We start from the raw sequence: 18,251 nt of genomic DNA on the forward strand, positions 1-18,251 counted from the left end.
ATCATGTGTTTTTTTTTTTATGTCAAACTGGAATCTAGATTTTCAATGAATTCATTTGTTCTACAAAAGTCAGTACTCATGCTTTGCAACAAATGTGAGTTACTTTTCAACTACATTTTTCTATGATGGAATCAGAACTTTTGAAAGAATGACAAATTTGAGGAAAGATCAAAAAAAGGTGCAATTCAAGTTAAAATATTTTATCATAATCCTTTTTTAGGCAATATCCATCATATTGCTACAGAATAGAAATTATATTAAGGCTATCTGAGATTTTAGAATCTCCTTTCAATTAAATTCATTCAAAGTTGGGGATCACCATAACATTTTGGAAAACGTGTGGGTCATCAAACTTTGTTTTAAATATTGGCTTTGCTATGTATCAGTAGTGTGACATTAGTTAAACTTCTGGACTTTAACTTCCTGTTCTATAAAACAGGGTTAGGCATTTGCAAGCTTGCTTTAAGGATTACAGATGTTACACGTTTAAGTTTTTATGTGAAAATGACAGTACCTTACCTGGAAGGTATGCTCAGAAAACACATGGCCCCACTATTATTATTTGTTTCTATATTGTTATTATTACTACTAAACACTAAACATAAATAAATTTTATAAATTATACAATTGGATATTTTCAGTTGTGTACTACAGAATGTTTTGCGGTAAAAAATTAAACTTTCCTTTGGAAGCTGCAAGAGTGGCGATGGGTGGAGTTTTTCGTTAACAGGTGGTCCCTTGATAATGAAACGGATACTTGATGCTCAGGCAACTCAGACTACTGATCATCGTTCTTTATTCCCTTAAAAAAAAATAAACAAACCTACAAACTTCTATATTATGTTAACCAAGAGATGTAGAGATAATGAGAGAGAAGGCTGTATGGTAAAGGGTTACATTTTTAAGGGACATTTGTGGTTTTCAAAATACCAGACTATTTAAGTGGAGAACTAAAGGCACAAGATTAATGTCTTAATAATACAGCTTGAAAAAAACCCTATTTCTCTTAGAAGAATTCATGGGAACCTTTAATATGTTATTCTGTGTCACATTTATTTAAAAACTGTTAGTGCTTCAATTGTTATTAAGCTAAATTGCTTCAGTTCCATTAATATACTGAAAGTGAAAATGATCTAAGTATTACAAATAAGACCTAAAAGCACTATTTGGTCTCTTAGATGGCATCAAATTGATTCTGATTTAATCATACTAGAGTGTAGTAAAACTTTTTATTGAACAAATAGCAGACACAAAGACTTTCTCACGTGCATACATACATCCATCTTTCTTACGTTAATGCTATTATTACTCTTTAAAATACTTTGTTTAGTGTCCAGGCTAGCTACCTTTGGTGTTTTGGTGAGTTGCCAGTTGTCACACGATCATCAGTGTACCAAGAATTACAGCATTATCTGAACAAATGCTTGGAACATACACGGAATAACTTCAAACTGCAGTTACACGGACTGCCCTGTAATTTATAAACCTTAATTTGCCACGCAAGTTTGTATGACTTGCAGAGGTGAATTCAGACTTGAGAATATTTGTATCTCAGTGGTTCTAACTGGCAAGGAGCCTCTTGACTGCCATCTTTGGGAGCCAGCCCTTCAAGACTAGTGAGAGCAGACATGATGTCATAAAGGGATGACGTTGGGACCTGGCATCACTGTCTGATACCGACAAGAGAAGAAGGCACCCTTTGACTGGGCGAATGAACGTCTCTTAGTTAGGGCTGCTCTGAACAGTTTGCATTCTATCAAAGGTTTCTGCTGAAAGGCCACTAACTTAGGGAAACTCTCATTCCCCATTGCTGGAGAAACGACTGTATACTTCTGACTATCTTAAGAGTCAGACAAAGTTATGCAATAAATGACTGCAGTGTATGTGTAATTATATTTTTCTATACCTCAGTTTCATTTCAATCTTGTGTCTCCGTACTGCCAGTTGGAGAAAACCAGTCTCAGCTGAATACGGATTAGTTTTGGTCAGGAGTTGCTTTGTCAACTCAGGGATCTATTTTTGCCCCATCTCTTTCCTGGGGTTGGATTTAAGTTTTGGAGTTTGGTGGGGGGTGCAGCTGATCCTCACTTTTCCACGTTGTACGTACCACTGCATCCACATCCCGGTCAGCGCTGGTCCATGCTGATGCCTCCGCACCCTCCCATTCCTTCCCGTGGAGGCAGCTGTGCGTGTGGCTGCCGCTGCCACACCTGGCCCACTCTCGCCAGCATGGAGCAGCAGTCTGAACAAACATTCTTCTGCAGGACAGCACCTGCAGTCCCTTGGTGTAGGGGAACTCTGGGAACCTTGCTGCCTCCCTCGCTCTACTTTAGACAAAGGTCCCTTCTGTATTCCAAACCTACCTGAGGCTTTTATTGGATAATTGATACAGTATACAGAACCCATTCTCTAGGCCATATAATATCTTAAACTAATATCTTAGCTATTGCTGCCTCTTGAGCTTTTTTCTCAACTTGGGCAGTATTTATTTTGTAGAGTATATGGAAGAAGGTGGATGAGTCATTGACTGGTTGTTTGGAGCCTTTTAAATCTGTTAGCCCATAAACTTTATGTCCTAGTTAAAGCCTACTCAAAATCCCCTTTCTCATAAATCATTATTTTTGAGCTTTAAAAACTCTTAACTTTTTAACTCAGTAGCCAAGAATGTTCTCTTCTCTTACTTGGCACTGGTATTTCTGCGGTGATAGCCCCGCCCTGCGTTAAGGCATTCAAAGATGTAGTCTAAATGGTGAGAAAGCCACAGGGTGATAAAAGAACAAAAGCAACAATAAAATAATTTCAACGGACACAAAAACATACTGATTAATATATCAAAATAGTAACAAACAGTGACTGGTTTCTCTTTCACTGCTTTACCAGATCAAGCCTATTGTTTGAAAAGGCTCAAAGGAGAATAATATGCAGGACATCTGGATTAGAGATTCTTTCTCCCCTTGGTTTATAAAAGCAGTAACACTTAGAGTCAAATCAGATTGCAGTGTTACTGATGAATAAAATTTCGAATTGTATTCTCTGTAACTTTTGACCTTTGATTTTGCGGCTCGACAAAGGGACTTGATTAGTTGAAGCTCATATAGTTTTAGATAGTTATTTTAACAGTTGGAATTTTAGAAAAATTCTGCCAGATGAAGTTAGTAATTATGAAACTGACTAAACGTGTGGAGTGCCATGGTTCCTTAGGTTACTTGCCTTAGCTCTGATTGTTTACTTCAAACCTAAAGTGGCTTCCTTTTAGTTTTCACATAAAATCGAAACAATTCAACATAGCACTCAAGGACAGCCACCTGACTTGACCATTCCTCTCCAGGCTTTGCTTTCATCCTGTGCCTTCATGAATCTGGACTGCTGGGCCCATTGATCTGCTTTTCTCTCAAACACTTCCTGAACTTTTTGGACTCCGTGAAGTGAGACAACCTATTCCCTTCCCTAGGTGGCGCTCTCTTCCTCATCAATGGACAGGCTACACCTCTCATGCCATAGTTCCCTCAGTCTCTGTCCTACCTCTAGTCGTTAAGACCTCTCCAGGCTCTCTCATACTGTTCCTATAGTCGAAGGCTATGCGGTATTACAGATATTTGTGTAGTAAAAAGAAAGAGGACCAGGTGCAGAAGGAGAAATTTTGGGTTTCACCCACATTTCAAATGTTGTGGCAGAGCCATTTCAGTTCTCTCAGCTCCAGGTCAGTCTGTGGACTTCATAACTGCCCTGGCATTGTTTTCAGTCTGAAGTTTACTGGCTCAAGTTTTCTACTCCTTGTGTACAGAAATGAAGTCTCAATTTTCAATAGTGCTTTGAATTCAGTAAATATTTACGGAATCAGATAGAATGGCAGATGATAAACAAGAAGTTTATTGCTAAGTCCGGTGGCATAACTGGGGAAAATAATGGTGAATTTAGTTATTTTATTTGACTAAATAAATGTTTATGTTAATAAATATCTCATCGATGAAGGGGGGGTAGGTAAGCAGTTAGTTATGGGCTTCCCTCTCCTGCTTCCTCCATCTCGGCCAACAATCGCGCTTTCTTTCCCTAAAACCGCAGAGTAAATTTTGAATACTCTTCCTTTGTGCAATTAGGGAAGGGTAATCTATAGTAATTCGTAGCAAAGAAAAAGGCTGAAGATTAACTACTAATTCACGTTTCATTTGATAAGCTTCTGAATAAGCTCAGAAAGCCTGGCCAGGTAAATCCCAAGTTAGTCACTTTATTTCAAAGAAGAGAAAAATAACTCCGTTCTTTGGCAACCATCTAAACCTTTTCATTATTTCGACAAGTGGCATTTGCCACAGCTCTATGTTTGTAAAGATGATCCATCTATTTCTGAGAGGATAAAAAGATAAGCTTACCTCGGTCCTTCTTAGCCCACCACATCTGCTTTTCACTTATGTGATCTTTGCTTGTGGATACCTGGAACAGTGAGAAAGAATAAAAAAAGAAAATTAAATATAACTTAACAGCATTTTGTGCAAGGCAAACATTTACAATTTTATTGATGACAGACACACACTTCATAAAACTATTAGCATGCAACTCTAGCTGCAAAAACTGAACAGCAATGTGTCTAAGCTGGTTAGCAGCAAAAAAGTAAACCAATCACATCGACAAAAGCCACCATAAACAAAAAAACTGTATTTAAAAGATTAACAGTTTTGGCATTCATCCCTACCATCAAGTCTTTCACTTTCTTTTTCCATCAAAATTTAGCTTACGTTTGATGTTAGCAAGAGTTGCATTACTATTATTGTTAATTTTAGTTCTGTTTATTGCCTTGAGGGTTATATATTGTAAAATAATTTTGGTGCCTCTAGTTAATGTTAATTAGTTGTTTTAATAACCTATAGACCTATTTGTTATGTTTTTGTAGGTTTACTTTTTTAACTATCAGGAACTTAATAACTGAGAATATTTAACATTACTGTTGCATAGGCAAAATTACAGAGTCACTATTAGTGTTACCTGTTTAACGTTTAGTCATCCTTTGAGTCCTGCGACATATTTCCTTAATAATCATCAGCCATCAAGTCTGATAGTCTCAAAAGAAATATCAGCCCTCTAAACTGCCTTCAAGGGCGGTGATATTTAGCACTGAAAATTACAAATAAAGTTTTTGAGGTTGAATAGCAACAACTGGCCAGTGACACTGATGATTTGTTTGTCAAAACAAATTGTTATAAACTACGCAAATGAAGTCCACGCACTCCTTTGAGTGAAAACAATAAAGTGAATCTACGCAATGCTTACATGTTGGATGGGATATTTAATGTGCGGGGAAACTCAAAGGTTGAAGAACTAGGCATTTAGACAGTGGTAAGTGGTAATCTTACCTCTTTATACTCCATTACTCTTTCTCACGAGAGACATGCTAATGCAAACGAGTCAATCAGAATTTGTGTTTAGCAAGATAAAGCTTAGAGGATAGTTTAAAATCCATTTATTATTCTAAATCCATTTTTTTCCATTAACATGTTATACATTAGTGTTTACTAACCATGATTCATGTAACAGTTTAGTTTGTTAACTTTTAAATTATTTAACAACCATAAGTTATTAATACATTTTTTAAGTATTACACAAATATCTTAAAACAAGCTTGGGTTCATTTTTGTAATTTTTAAATAGAAAACATTTTAGGCATCTCTTGAAGAAGAAATAAAGCAGGCATTTAAAGCTAGAAAACAAGTAATTCCAAATTTAGTTTTTACAAAAGTTTTCAGCTTTATTGACAAATTATGGCAAACATATTTGACAAATTGTGGTTTCCTATTTAGAGTAGCTTACACATGGAACTTTATGTGTGTTTTTTTTTTCTTTTTTAACAAATACAGGTTAAAACACTGAACAAATTCAGTTAGCTACATACATACAGTAGCTGCTTGTTTTCAACTCCATTAAAACAGCATTTAAAATTAAATTTACAAACTTAATATCGAACACCTTCATCTAACTAACAGATATTAAAAGACAGGTTAAAACATCTTATCTACAACTTTATTATCAGCTAGTTCAAAAATCATATTACAGTCTTTTAGCAACCCTAAACAAAGTTTTTGCTAGTTNCCAGACTATTTAAGTGGAGAACTAAAGGCACAAGATTAATGTCTTAATAATACAGCTTGAAAAAAACCCTATTTCTCTTAGAAGAATTCATGGGAACCTTTAATATGTTATTCTGTGTCACATTTATTTAAAAACTGTTAGTGCTTCAATTGTTATTAAGCTAAATTGCTTCAGTTCCATTAATATACTGAAAGTGAAAATGATCTAAGTATTACAAATAAGACCTAAAAGCACTATTTGGTCTCTTAGATGGCATCAAATTGATTCTGATTTAATCATACTAGAGTGTAGTAAAACTTTTTATTGAACAAATAGCAGACACAAAGACTTTCTCACGTGCATACATACATCCATCTTTCTTACGTTAATGCTATTATTACTCTTTAAAATACTTTGTTTAGTGTCCAGGCTAGCTACCTTTGGTGTTTTGGTGAGTTGCCAGTTGTCACACGATCATCAGTGTACCAAGAATTACAGCATTATCTGAACAAATGCTTGGAACATACACGGAATAACTTCAAACTGCAGTTACACGGACTGCCCTGTAATTTATAAACCTTAATTTGCCACGCAAGTTTGTATGACTTGCAGAGGTGAATTCAGACTTGAGAATATTTGTATCTCAGTGGTTCTAACTGGCAAGGAGCCTCTTGACTGCCATCTTTGGGAGCCAGCCCTTCAAGACTAGTGAGAGCAGACATGATGTCATAAAGGGATGACGTTGGGACCTGGCATCACTGTCTGATACCGACAAGAGAAGAAGGCACCCTTTGACTGGGCGAATGAACGTCTCTTAGTTAGGGCTGCTCTGAACAGTTTGCATTCTATCAAAGGTTTCTGCTGAAAGGCCACTAACTTAGGGAAACTCTCATTCCCCATTGCTGGAGAAACGACTGTATTCACTTCTGACTATCTTAAGAGTCAGACAAAGTTATGCAATAAATGACTGCAGTGTATGTGTAATTATATTTTTCTATACCTCAGTTTCATTTCAATCTTGTGTCTCCGTACTGCCAGTTGGAGAAAACCAGTCTCAGCTGAATACGGATTAGTTTTGGTCAGGAGTTGCTTTGTCAACTCAGGGATCTATTTTTGCCCCATCTCTTTCCTGGGGTTGGATTTAAGTTTTGGAGTTTGGTGGGGGGTGCAGCTGATCCTCACTTTTCCACGTTGTACGTACCACTGCATCCACATCCCGGTCAGCGCTGGTCCATGCTGATGCCTCCGCACCCTCCCATTCCTTCCCGTGGAGGCAGCTGTGCGTGTGGCTGCCGCTGCCACACCTGGCCCACTCTCGCCAGCATGGAGCAGCAGTCTGAACAAACATTCTTCTGCAGGACAGCACCTGCAGTCCCTTGGTGTAGGGGAACTCTGGGAACCTTGCTGCCTCCCTCGCTCTACTTTAGACAAAGGTCCCTTCTGTATTCCAAACCTACCTGAGGCTTTTATTGGATAATTGATACAGTATACAGAACCCATTCTCTAGGCCATATAATATCTTAAACTAATATCTTAGCTATTGCTGCCTCTTGAGCTTTTTTCTCAACTTGGGCAGTATTTATTTTGTAGAGTATATGGAAGAAGGTGGATGAGTCATTGACTGGTTGTTTGGAGCCTTTTAAATCTGTTAGCCCATAAACTTTATGTCCTAGTTAAAGCCTACTCAAAATCCCCTTTCTCATAAATCATTATTTTTGAGCTTTAAAAACTCTTAACTTTTTAACTCAGTAGCCAAGAATGTTCTCTTCTCTTACTTGGCACTGGTATTTCTGCGGTGATAGCCCCGCCCTGCGTTAAGGCATTCAAAGATGTAGTCTAAATGGTGAGAAAGCCACAGGGTGATAAAAGAACAAAAGCAACAATAAAATAATTTCAACGGACACAAAAACATACTGATTAATATATCAAAATAGTAACAGTGACTGGTTTCTCTTTCACTGCTTTACCAGATCAAGCCTATTGTTTGAAAAGGCTCAAAGGAGAATAATATGCAGGACATCTGGATTAGAGATTCTTTCTCCCCTTGGTTTATAAAAGCAGTAACACTTAGAGTCAAATCAGATTGCAGTGTTACTGATGAATAAAATTTCGAATTGTATTCTCTGTAACTTTTGACCTTTGATTTTGCGGCTCGACAAAGGGACTTGATTAGTTGAAGCTCATATAGTTTTAGATAGTTATTTTAACAGTTGGAATTTTAGAAAAATTCTGCCAGATGAAGTTAGTAATTATGAAACTGACTAAACGTGTGGAGTGCCATGGTTCCTTAGGTTACTTGCCTTAGCTCTGATTGTTTACTTCAAACCTAAAGTGGCTTCCTTTTAGTTTTCACATAAAATCGAAACAATTCAACATAGCACTCAAGGACAGCCACCTGACTTGACCATTCCTCTCCAGGCTTTGCTTTCATCCTGTGCCTTCATGAATCTGGACTGCTGGGCCCATTGATCTGCTTTTCTCTCAAACACTTCCTGAACTTTTTGGACTCCGTGAAGTGAGACAACCTATTCCCTTCCCTAGGTGGCGCTCTCTTCCTCATCAATGGACAGGCTACACCTCTCATGCCATAGTTCCCTCAGTCTCTGTCCTACCTCTAGTCGTTAAGACCTCTCCAGGCTCTCTCAGACTGTTCCTATAGTCGAAGGCTATGCGGTATTACAGATATTTGTGTAGTAAAAAGAAAGAGGACCAGGTGCAGAAGGAGAAATTTTGGGTTTCACCCACATTTCAAATGTTGTGGCAGAGCCATTTCAGTTCTCTCAGCTCCAGGTCAGTCTGTGGACTTCATAACTGCCCTGGCATTGTTTTCAGTCTGAAGTTTACTGGCTCAAGTTTTCTACTCCTTGTGTACAGAAATGAAGTCTCAATTTTCAATAGTGCTTTGAATTCAGTAAATATTTACGGAATCAGATAGAATGGCAGATGATAAACAAGAAGTTTATTGCTAAGTCCGGTGGCATAACTGGGGAAAATAATGGTGAATTTAGTTATTTTATTTGACTAAATAAATGTTTATGTTAATAAATATCTCATCGATGAAGGGGGGGTAGGTAAGCAGTTAGTTATGGGCTTCCCTCTCCTGCTTCCTCCATCTCGGCCAACAATCGCGCTTTCTTTCCCTAAAACCGCAGAGTAAATTTTGAATACTCTTCCTTTGTGCAATTAGGGAAGGGTAATCTATAGTAATTCGTAGCAAAGAAAAAGGCTGAAGATTAACTACTAATTCACGTTTCATTTGATAAGCTTCTGAATAAGCTCAGAAAGCCTGGCCAGGTAAATCCCAAGTTAGTCACTTTATTTCAAAGAAGAGAAAAATAACTCCGTTCTTTGGCAACCATCTAAACCTTTTCATTATTTCGACAAGTGGCATTTGCCACAGCTCTATGTTTGTAAAGATGATCCATCTATTTCTGAGAGGATAAAAAGATAAGCTTACCTCGGTCCTTCTTAGCCCACCACATCTGCTTTTCACTTATGTGATCTTTGCTTGTGGATACCTGGAACAGTGAGAAAGAATAAAAAAAGAAAATTAAATATAACTTAACAGCATTTTGTGCAAGGCAAACATTTACAATTTTATTGATGACAGACACACACTTCATAAAACTATTAGCATGCAACTCTAGCTGCAAAAACTGAACAGCAATGTGTCTAAGCTGGTTAGCAGCAAAAAAGTAAACCAATCACATCGACAAAAGCCACCATAAACAAAAAAACTGTATTTAAAAGATTAACAGTTTTGGCATTCATCCCTACCATCAAGTCTTTCACTTTCTTTTTCCATCAAAATTTAGCTTACGTTTGATGTTAGCAAGAGTTGCATTACTATTATTGTTAATTTTAGTTCTGTTTATTGCCTTGAGGGTTATATATTGTAAAATAATTTTGGTGCCTCTAGTTAATGTTAATTAGTTGTTTTAATAACCTATAGACCTATTTGTTATGTTTTTGTAGGTTTACTTTTTTAACTATCAGGAACTTAATAACTGAGAATATTTAACATTACTGTTGCATAGGCAAAATTACAGAGTCACTATTAGTGTTACCTGTTTAACGTTTAGTCATCCTTTGAGTCCTGCGACATATTTCCTTAATAATCATCAGCCATCAAGTCTGATAGTCTCAAAAGAAATATCAGCCCTCTAAACTGCCTTCAAGGGCGGTGATATTTAGCACTGAAAATTACAAATAAAGTTTTTGAGGTTGAATAGCAACAACTGGCCAGTGACACTGATGATTTGTTTGTCAAAACAAATTGTTATAAACTACGCAAATGAAGTCCACGCACTCCTTTGAGTGAAAACAATAAAGTGAATCTACGCAATGCTTACATGTTGGATGGGATATTTAATGTGCGGGGAAACTCAAAGGTTGAAGAACTAGGCATTTAGACAGTGGTAAGTGGTAATCTTACCTCTTTATACTCCATTACTCTTTCTCACGAGAGACATGCTAATGCAAACGAGTCAATCAGAATTTGTGTTTAGCAAGATAAAGCTTAGAGGATAGTTTAAAATCCATTTATTATTCTAAATCCATTTTTTTCCATTAACATGTTATACATTAGTGTTTACTAACCATGATTCATGTAACAGTTTAGTTTGTTAACTTTTAAATTATTTAACAACCATAAGTTATTAATACATTTTTTAAGTATTACACAAATATCTTAAAACAAGCTTGGGTTCATTTTTGTAATTTTTAAATAGAAAACATTTTAGGCATCTCTTGAAGAAGAAATAAAGCAGGCATTTAAAGCTAGAAAACAAGTAATTCCAAATTTAGTTTTTACAAAAGTTTTCAGCTTTATTGACAAATTATGGCAAACATATTTGACAAATTGTGGTTTCCTATTTAGAGTAGCTTACACATGGAACTTTATGTGTGTTTTTTTTTTCTTTTTTAACAAATACAGGTTAAAACACTGAACAAATTCAGTTAGCTACATACATACAGTAGCTGCTTGTTTTCAACTCCATTAAAACAGCATTTAAAATTAAATTTACAAACTTAATATCGAACACCTTCATCTAACTAACAGATATTAAAAGACAGGTTAAAACATCTTATCTACAACTTTATTATCAGCTAGTTCAAAAATCATATTACAGTCTTTTAGCAACCCTAAACAAAGTTTTTGCTAGTTGACTGAGACTCTCAATCTGTTAACAGATTCATGCTCTTTCTTTAAAAAAAAGAAAAGAAAAGAAAAAAAAAGAAAAAAAAAAGATTACACACAACAATGAAAAACAACCAAGAGAATATCATCCTACTGAATGGTTTATAGACAGTGCTTGCCAATGTCTTTTTTAGTCCATTTTGTAAAATAATACTAGTGTCAATGTCACGCCAACAGTATAGGGGGAAATACAAGAAATATATGGGAGAAATCATGAGCAGTTATCCCTAGAATAGAAAAAAAAAAGGACTATTACTTGTCTTGTTGCTGTTTATGTGGAGACCACAGGCTATGAATTGTCTTTGAGGTGAGGTCACAGGTGAGAAGGACCTTCAATATCTACCATAGGGGTGCTCCCTGTATCCCCCTCTGGCTGACCTTGGTGGTGGTGCCTTCAGGCTGGAGCGGGTTGTGGCCCATTCTTCTGGTGCTATGAACAAGAGAAAGACAGTAACATTCACGTGGCTTCACAGTTACCAGAAACAGTCATTTAAGATGCAAGAATTGACCAAGGAAAAGATGATAAAAGATCTCAACACTGACAGCTAAAGCCTTACTACCTTTTCCACATGGTGAGATCATCAAGAAAGTATATATTTTGAAATGCAGCCACGTGGAATTAAACTTGCAGGGCATTCTTCAGAGGAGAGAAAGTTAAAGTCCTTGGATAACACCACATTTATTATGTGTAAAATTTTTGTGCCACAAAAGAGAAAGAGGGGTATCAGTGTAAACCGGTCCTCATCTTATCCTTTACACAGACTTACTTCGAAAAGAAAGTAGATATAGGAATCCAGTGGTTCCTCCTAGCCTTTGAGTAACTTGAGAATGACCTGGGAATCTTAAAATAATACAAAACAAAACCAAAAATGACTACTACCTGTTCTCTGTCTCCCAAACCAAATGATTAAAAAAGAGACCTGAGGCTTGCTATCTGCCAGTGCTGCACTAGCTGGTTCTTAAGCGGTACAGGGTGAGATCCTTGTGCTAAACTATCTTAGACAAAGTTAGTGAGAGATAGGCAGGATACGGAATAGAGTAAGTTTAGGCAGTAAAAATCAACAAAGAGTATGCTCAGATCAGTTTTTACAAATACCTTGAAAATAAAGAGGTATTTGTACACTAGGAAAACTCCTCATTCATCTGTTAATCAGATTTCCAGTAACCTGAATGTTCTGGAACCTAGCCAAAACAAAACAAAACAAACAGGAAACACACAGAAGAAACAAGCCAACAAGCTTTTTATAAAGTCTGTGACCCCAGAGGAGGAAAGTAGACCTCCTTCAAAGGGCCAGGGACTTGATACGGGGTTTATGGTGACTTCTTATGTAATTCCTGAAGCTAAGTTATTTGGGTCTTTCAATCCAAATTCAGTTTTGATTTGAGAGCAGATTTCATGCATGGAACTCTAGTAAGAGGAAGTATGGACATAGAAAAAGAGATTAGTAGAAAGAGACACACTGACATTGATAGCTGGTATATAGGATAGTGATGGTAATGGACATACAACTGGAAAGAAACTNATCAACAAAGAGTATGCTCAGATCAGTTTTTACAAATACCTTGAAAATAAAGAGGTATTTGTACACTAGGAAAACTCCTCATTCATCTGTTAATCAGATTTCCAGTAACCTGAATGTTCTGGAACCTAGCCAAAACAAAACAAAACAAACAGGAAACACACAGAAGAAACAAGCCAACAAGCTTTTTATAAAGTCTGTGACCCCAGAGGAGGAAAGTAGACCTCCTTCAAAGGGCCAGGGACTTGATACGGGGTTTATGGTGACTTCTTATGTAATTCCTGAAGCTAAGTTATTTGGGTCTTTCAATCCAAATTCAGTTTTGATTTGAGAGCAGATTTCATGCATGGAACTCTAGTAAGAGGAAGTATGGACATAGAAAAAGAGATTAGTAGAAAGAGACACACTGACATTGATAGCTGGTATATAGGATAGTGATGGTGATGGACATACAATTGGAAAGAAACTGCAGACTGAGGCCAACTGATGTAGGAAGGGCATGTGTCCCCAGAGAGTTCAACTGCCCCTAAGAATATTTTGTACATAGTTCAGGAAGATTAAGGAAAAACAATAATAAAAACTTAAATTGCCCTCAGTATACTACATATAAGGCAAAGGATAGTGATGTACAAGATAGAAAAATATTAAAAGCCCATCAACATAGGAAAAAAATAGCATTTAAGTGGCTTTTTGGGGATATCCTTCATCAGCACTTCTTTATTATTATTATCTGATAAGAAGTTAACAATTTCTCTCTTCCACCATTTAAGGTACATGCTTAAGTTTATTTTAGTATTTGATAGGACATAAAATAGAAATGAGAACCTAAAAAAAAATAAGAAATATTGCCTTTTCTCAGAATACAGATCCACTTAGATCAGGGGTTGGCAAACTATGGCCAGTGAGCTACATTGGCTACCTGTCTGTTTTTTAAGATAAAGTTTTAGGGAATGCAGGCAGGCTGATTTATCTGCATATTATCTATGGCTATTTTCACTCTTTAAAGGCAGAGTTGAGTAATTCTGACAGAGACCATACTGTCTGCAAAGCCTAAAATATATTGCCTGGGCTTTTACAGAGATTTACAGAGCCCTGCTCTAGGTGTTGTCTTTTTTGGTTGGAAACTGTGGATGTTGGTCTTTCTGATGTGATCTCTTGAGGCTGGGAATTTACCCCTAAGCTGCCAGAATTTCTCAGCAGAGACATTGGGGAAAATAATTCTTTGCATTTACATGATTGGAAATAAATAAAACTTTTCTTTTTTATGTACTAGAAGGGAAAACAGATTTTGCTTGCAAAACTAGCAAGTGTCTTCTCAGCCTTATGTAATATAAATTTTACACTTTGATGATGAATAATCAAGAATATGTCAATGTCCTTGTCTTCTGGTGGTAAAATCTACCCCGTTTTATTCATGTTTTTAACAAAAGGAATGTAATACTTTCTCCTTTATTCTGATCTAGAATGTTAGAGATCCCTGAGTTGTAGTCTATGTATGGGATTTAGAAACTGAGATGATATAAATTTCAAGTTTTCCCAGGAAATGGAAGTCTGCTATCCTTTCTCAGAAGCTTAATGTCCTTGATCGTTTCTGCAGAATAATGACACAACATGAACAAGTGACAACAGTATCTGCCACAGCTACCCCAGTTTTGTCAGAACTTTTAAACTGGCATAATCTTGGGGACTTGCCCCAGGGCACATTAAATATTTAGTAAGAACCCACTGATTTAGGTTTACTTGGCTTTATCTAAAGCTCTAGGGCAGCTAATATATGGGCTAAATTCTTTCATTTCCTAATTTTTAGCTAACGTTAAAATGGGGAGGGTACTAGTCACTGCTGTATCCCCAGTGCCTGGAAAGAATGCAGTGCCTAGTGGAGGTTGAACACAGTGAAGGACTGCATGAATGAAAGGATGAATGAATGAATAAATTGAGGCCCTATGAGGCAGAAAGAGCTTCCAATGACAACCTTAAAAACAGTAATATTTGAGCTGAAGACACTTGACAGTAATTTTAAAAGCTTAATAACTAGAAATATTATATATTTTAGGGTTATAGTCAGACTTCTTACTCAAGAGGGNCATTTCCTAATTTTTAGCTAACGTTAAAATGGGGAGGGTACTAGTCACTGCTGTATCCCCAGTGCCTGGAAAGAATGCAGTGCCTAGTGGAGGTTGAACACAGTGAAGGACTGCATGAATGAAAGGATGAATGAATGAATAAATTGAGGCCCTATGAGGCAGAAAGAGCTTCCAATGACAACCTTAAAAACAGTAATATTTGAGCTGAAGACACTTGACAGTAATTTTAAAAGCTTAATAACTAGAAATATTATATATTTTAGGGTTATAGTCAGACTTCTTACTCAAGAGGGGTAGTTAGCTAAATAACAAAAGTATTTCATGACTGGATTTCATAAAACAATCATAGTGGAATCCAATTATGGAAAGGTGTAAAAGCATGTTTCATTGCACAAAATGTGCTCTTATACTTTTCTGTCTGTAAATTCATACTGTGTTCTTTCTTCCTTGCTGAAGGCTAGGAATGGGAAATACTGTTAGTCTATGATAACTGTAACCAGAAAGGCAGCCAAAATGAATTTCCACCCAGGTGAAAGTTGTAGATTTTTCTAAGCTTCCTTATCATTAACAGGGGAATCGAGGATTTATTTCACTTAATTCATGTTCTCAATTATAATAGTGAATTGAGATCAGGAAAGGTATTATTTCTATTTGTGCCTAATTTCCTTGATCTATATTTTTCCTAGTATCAGAATGTTTATACAGTTACAGGTTTACAGTTACCCCATGATAGTACAAGCTGGCTTAGCTTCTTTCAGTGATGTTATCTTCTTTGAATCTAGACTGGAGAGCACTGACTCAGTGGATGTTTTTCCTTCCTCATTGTGTAGTGTCATGGAGCCTTATGTGGTCAGCCGGTCCCCTCACTGCCTATCATTGGATTTCTCCACTGTAGTATCAGAGGTAGAAGTGATTCTTAGAAATCCAAAGAAATTGTAATGTAAGTCCATTATAGAACCTTGCACATGGAAAGACCAAAGCATAGGAACAGACAAATCATTATAAGGTCCTTACAATGGGCATTCTCTAAAATTTGACATATAAAGCCCCAAGAATAGACTTAGAAATTGCCTGTCTTCTTTGAGCTCTACTATTCAGCAGACAAGATGGATTTAAAATATTTTAGGGAGGGGCACCTGGGTGGCTCAGTCAGTTAGGCGTCCGACTCTTGATTTTGGCTCAGGTCATGATCTTTGGGTTGTGAGATAGAGCCCTGGGTCAGCTCCATGCTGTTTGTGGGGCTTGCTTGATTCTCTCTCTCCCTCTCCTTCTGCAACCCCCTTTGCCTTCTCTCTCAAATAAAATAAAATAAAATAAAATAAAATAAAATAAAATAAAATAAAATAAAATAAAATAAAATAAAATTTTAGGGATTCATACAAATCCTGGAGTCCCTGACAGTTGTTTCTATTCCCATGATGTGGTCTAGGATGTCATTTTAAAAATCATTACTGACAATGAAATGTAGAAGTAATCTTTTGTCCTTTTGGAAAATAATAAAGGAAGTAAGATGGTCTCAGTATCAGGATCATTGTCACATGAGAAGCACCAGCTAGACTATGGATGTGAATGAGCAATTAGATAACAAATTATTCTTCAGAGAATGTGCAAAATAACCGTCTGCCAAGTTGAAATTACTGGAATGGTTTATAGAATTGGGGATCTGGAAATAGGAAATGAGGCTATGAGAAACAGCTTCAGTGACTTGATCAAATTCCCACCATTTCTAGGCTTCCCAATTAAGATTTTAATGTATCATGCAGTATATGAAATAAGGAGGGAAGGAGGCAAATAAAGCATTCATTAAATATTTTTTTTCTTTACTAAAGATCACCTATAGTCTAGTCATCGTACTAAGCCCTGAGTATGAGGATACTTTAAGGAGTTTTTAGGAGATCACAGGACAAAACTACTATGAAATGTCATAAGTTACAACACATTTATAATTGATATTTGAGAAAATGCTGGGGAAAGCCTAGAGGAGGGAACTACTAATTTCTATCATTCAACTGAACTTGGACTGAGCTCTAGTATCTAATCATCCCAAAGAAGTAATTTTCTGAGCAAATATACAATGTAACTAAAAATTCAGGAACTGTTAACCTATTTAAGAGAACTCACTTTCTTTGAAGACTTAGTTATGTTAATTATTTTGTATCATCTAGCCTTGTTTCTTGAACTGGATTTTAAGATCCAAGAGAGGAGAGCCCTTTAGTGGCAGACACATCAGAAGAACACCATAAATATATATGAGCTACATATAAATAGATGATGTTACTAACTAAAAGGAATCTTGAAATCAATTCTGTGAAATGAGTCCAACAGAATTCTTATTCAGAAACACATTGTTTGCAATTAGGTTATTGTGTTTCATGTATTTGAAATATATTAATATTTCTTTTAAAAAATGACTCTGCCTCTGTTTTTTTTTTTTTTTTTACTTAGACTGATTTTTTTCCCAGTTCAGTCAAGTTTTGCAGAATTCCACAGAGTGTATCTGCATCACATGCTAATAAGCATCGCTGCAGAATGTCTTACTTTGAAAAAGGCATGTAAATTACCCAGGTAACTCTTCTGGTGCATTCGATGTTACTCTAGTGACTTCAAAAACTTCTGCATCTCAAATACTCTGCTTTCAGGAGAATCAGATCTATTAAGTGGTGTGCATTCTTCAGTGTGCTCTCCCTCTTGCCCTGGGACGAGCTACTTTGGGGAGCAGAGTGGGAAAGAAAAATCTGGATGATATTTAAAGTTGCAAGACTGTGTTCTCTGATTCTGCCAGAGGTACTATAAACATTGAGGTTCTTGGTGGGCAAATTGAAACCTAGGAACAAGGCACCAGTTTGGGAAACATCAGCATTATTTAAGTTCCTGCAAAGTAAACTTTTAGTGTTTATCTTTCCAGAAGTAGGTTTAAAATACCACCTTCAGAATACATTAATTTTAGGAATCAGTTTAGAAAGGATATAGGAAGTCATGGAGATTATTGAGNTCGGTTTAGAAAGGATATAGGAAGTCATGGAGATTATTGAGGGAGCAGCTCTTATGTTCACAGTTTGTTAGACCTACATAGCTAGTTGTGTATATATCTGAGATCTGAAAAATAATCTAAAAAAACTGGTTTTTAACTCACCACAACAAAAAGGGAGAACTCATGCTGTTTATTTTTGGTATATTGTAAACCAATATGCAGAAACCACAACTAAAGTAGGAAACCTAAGTTAATCTCTATTATTACAAACCACTAGTCTTAAAAGAGCATTTACAAGGTTGATTAGAATTCACCTGGCTCTGAGCCTCTCTGTTTATTGGTCTCAGTTAAATTTCTGGTCTCTCTCTAAGGAATATCATTCTATTTAAAAGCACCTTTTGATACTTACATGTTGTGTT

The 18,251-nt window shown here is 36.4% G+C and overlaps 1 protein-coding gene across 9 annotated transcripts in view; it reads right to left on the reverse strand.

Annotated features, from left to right (window-relative positions):
* Positions 1-18,251, reverse strand: part of KHDRBS2 (KH RNA binding domain containing, signal transduction associated 2) — a 597,869-nt gene that overhangs the window by 41,953 nt on the left and 537,665 nt on the right. For 3 of the 9 annotated variants that reach the window (XR_004622082.1, XR_004622080.1, XR_004622081.1), the window contains 2 exons: positions 11,514-11,687; positions 9,515-9,575 (listed from right to left, as the gene is read on the reverse strand). Coding sequence is in view for 6 of the 9 variants with exons in the window: in XM_034648190.1 (XP_034504081.1) it covers positions 11,590-11,687 (98 nt within the window). In the remaining 3 variants the exon portion in view is untranslated. Of the gene's footprint in view, positions 1-9,514; positions 9,576-10,782; positions 11,688-18,251 lie in introns of those variants that run through there. The other 6 variants (XM_034648191.1, XM_034648193.1, XM_034648195.1 and 3 more) reach the window with 6 other exon arrangements.

This window comes from Ailuropoda melanoleuca, chromosome 19 (assembly GCF_002007445.2).
Source record: "Ailuropoda melanoleuca isolate Jingjing chromosome 19, ASM200744v2, whole genome shotgun sequence".
NCBI classification, from domain to species: Eukaryota; Metazoa; Chordata; class Mammalia; order Carnivora; family Ursidae; genus Ailuropoda; species Ailuropoda melanoleuca.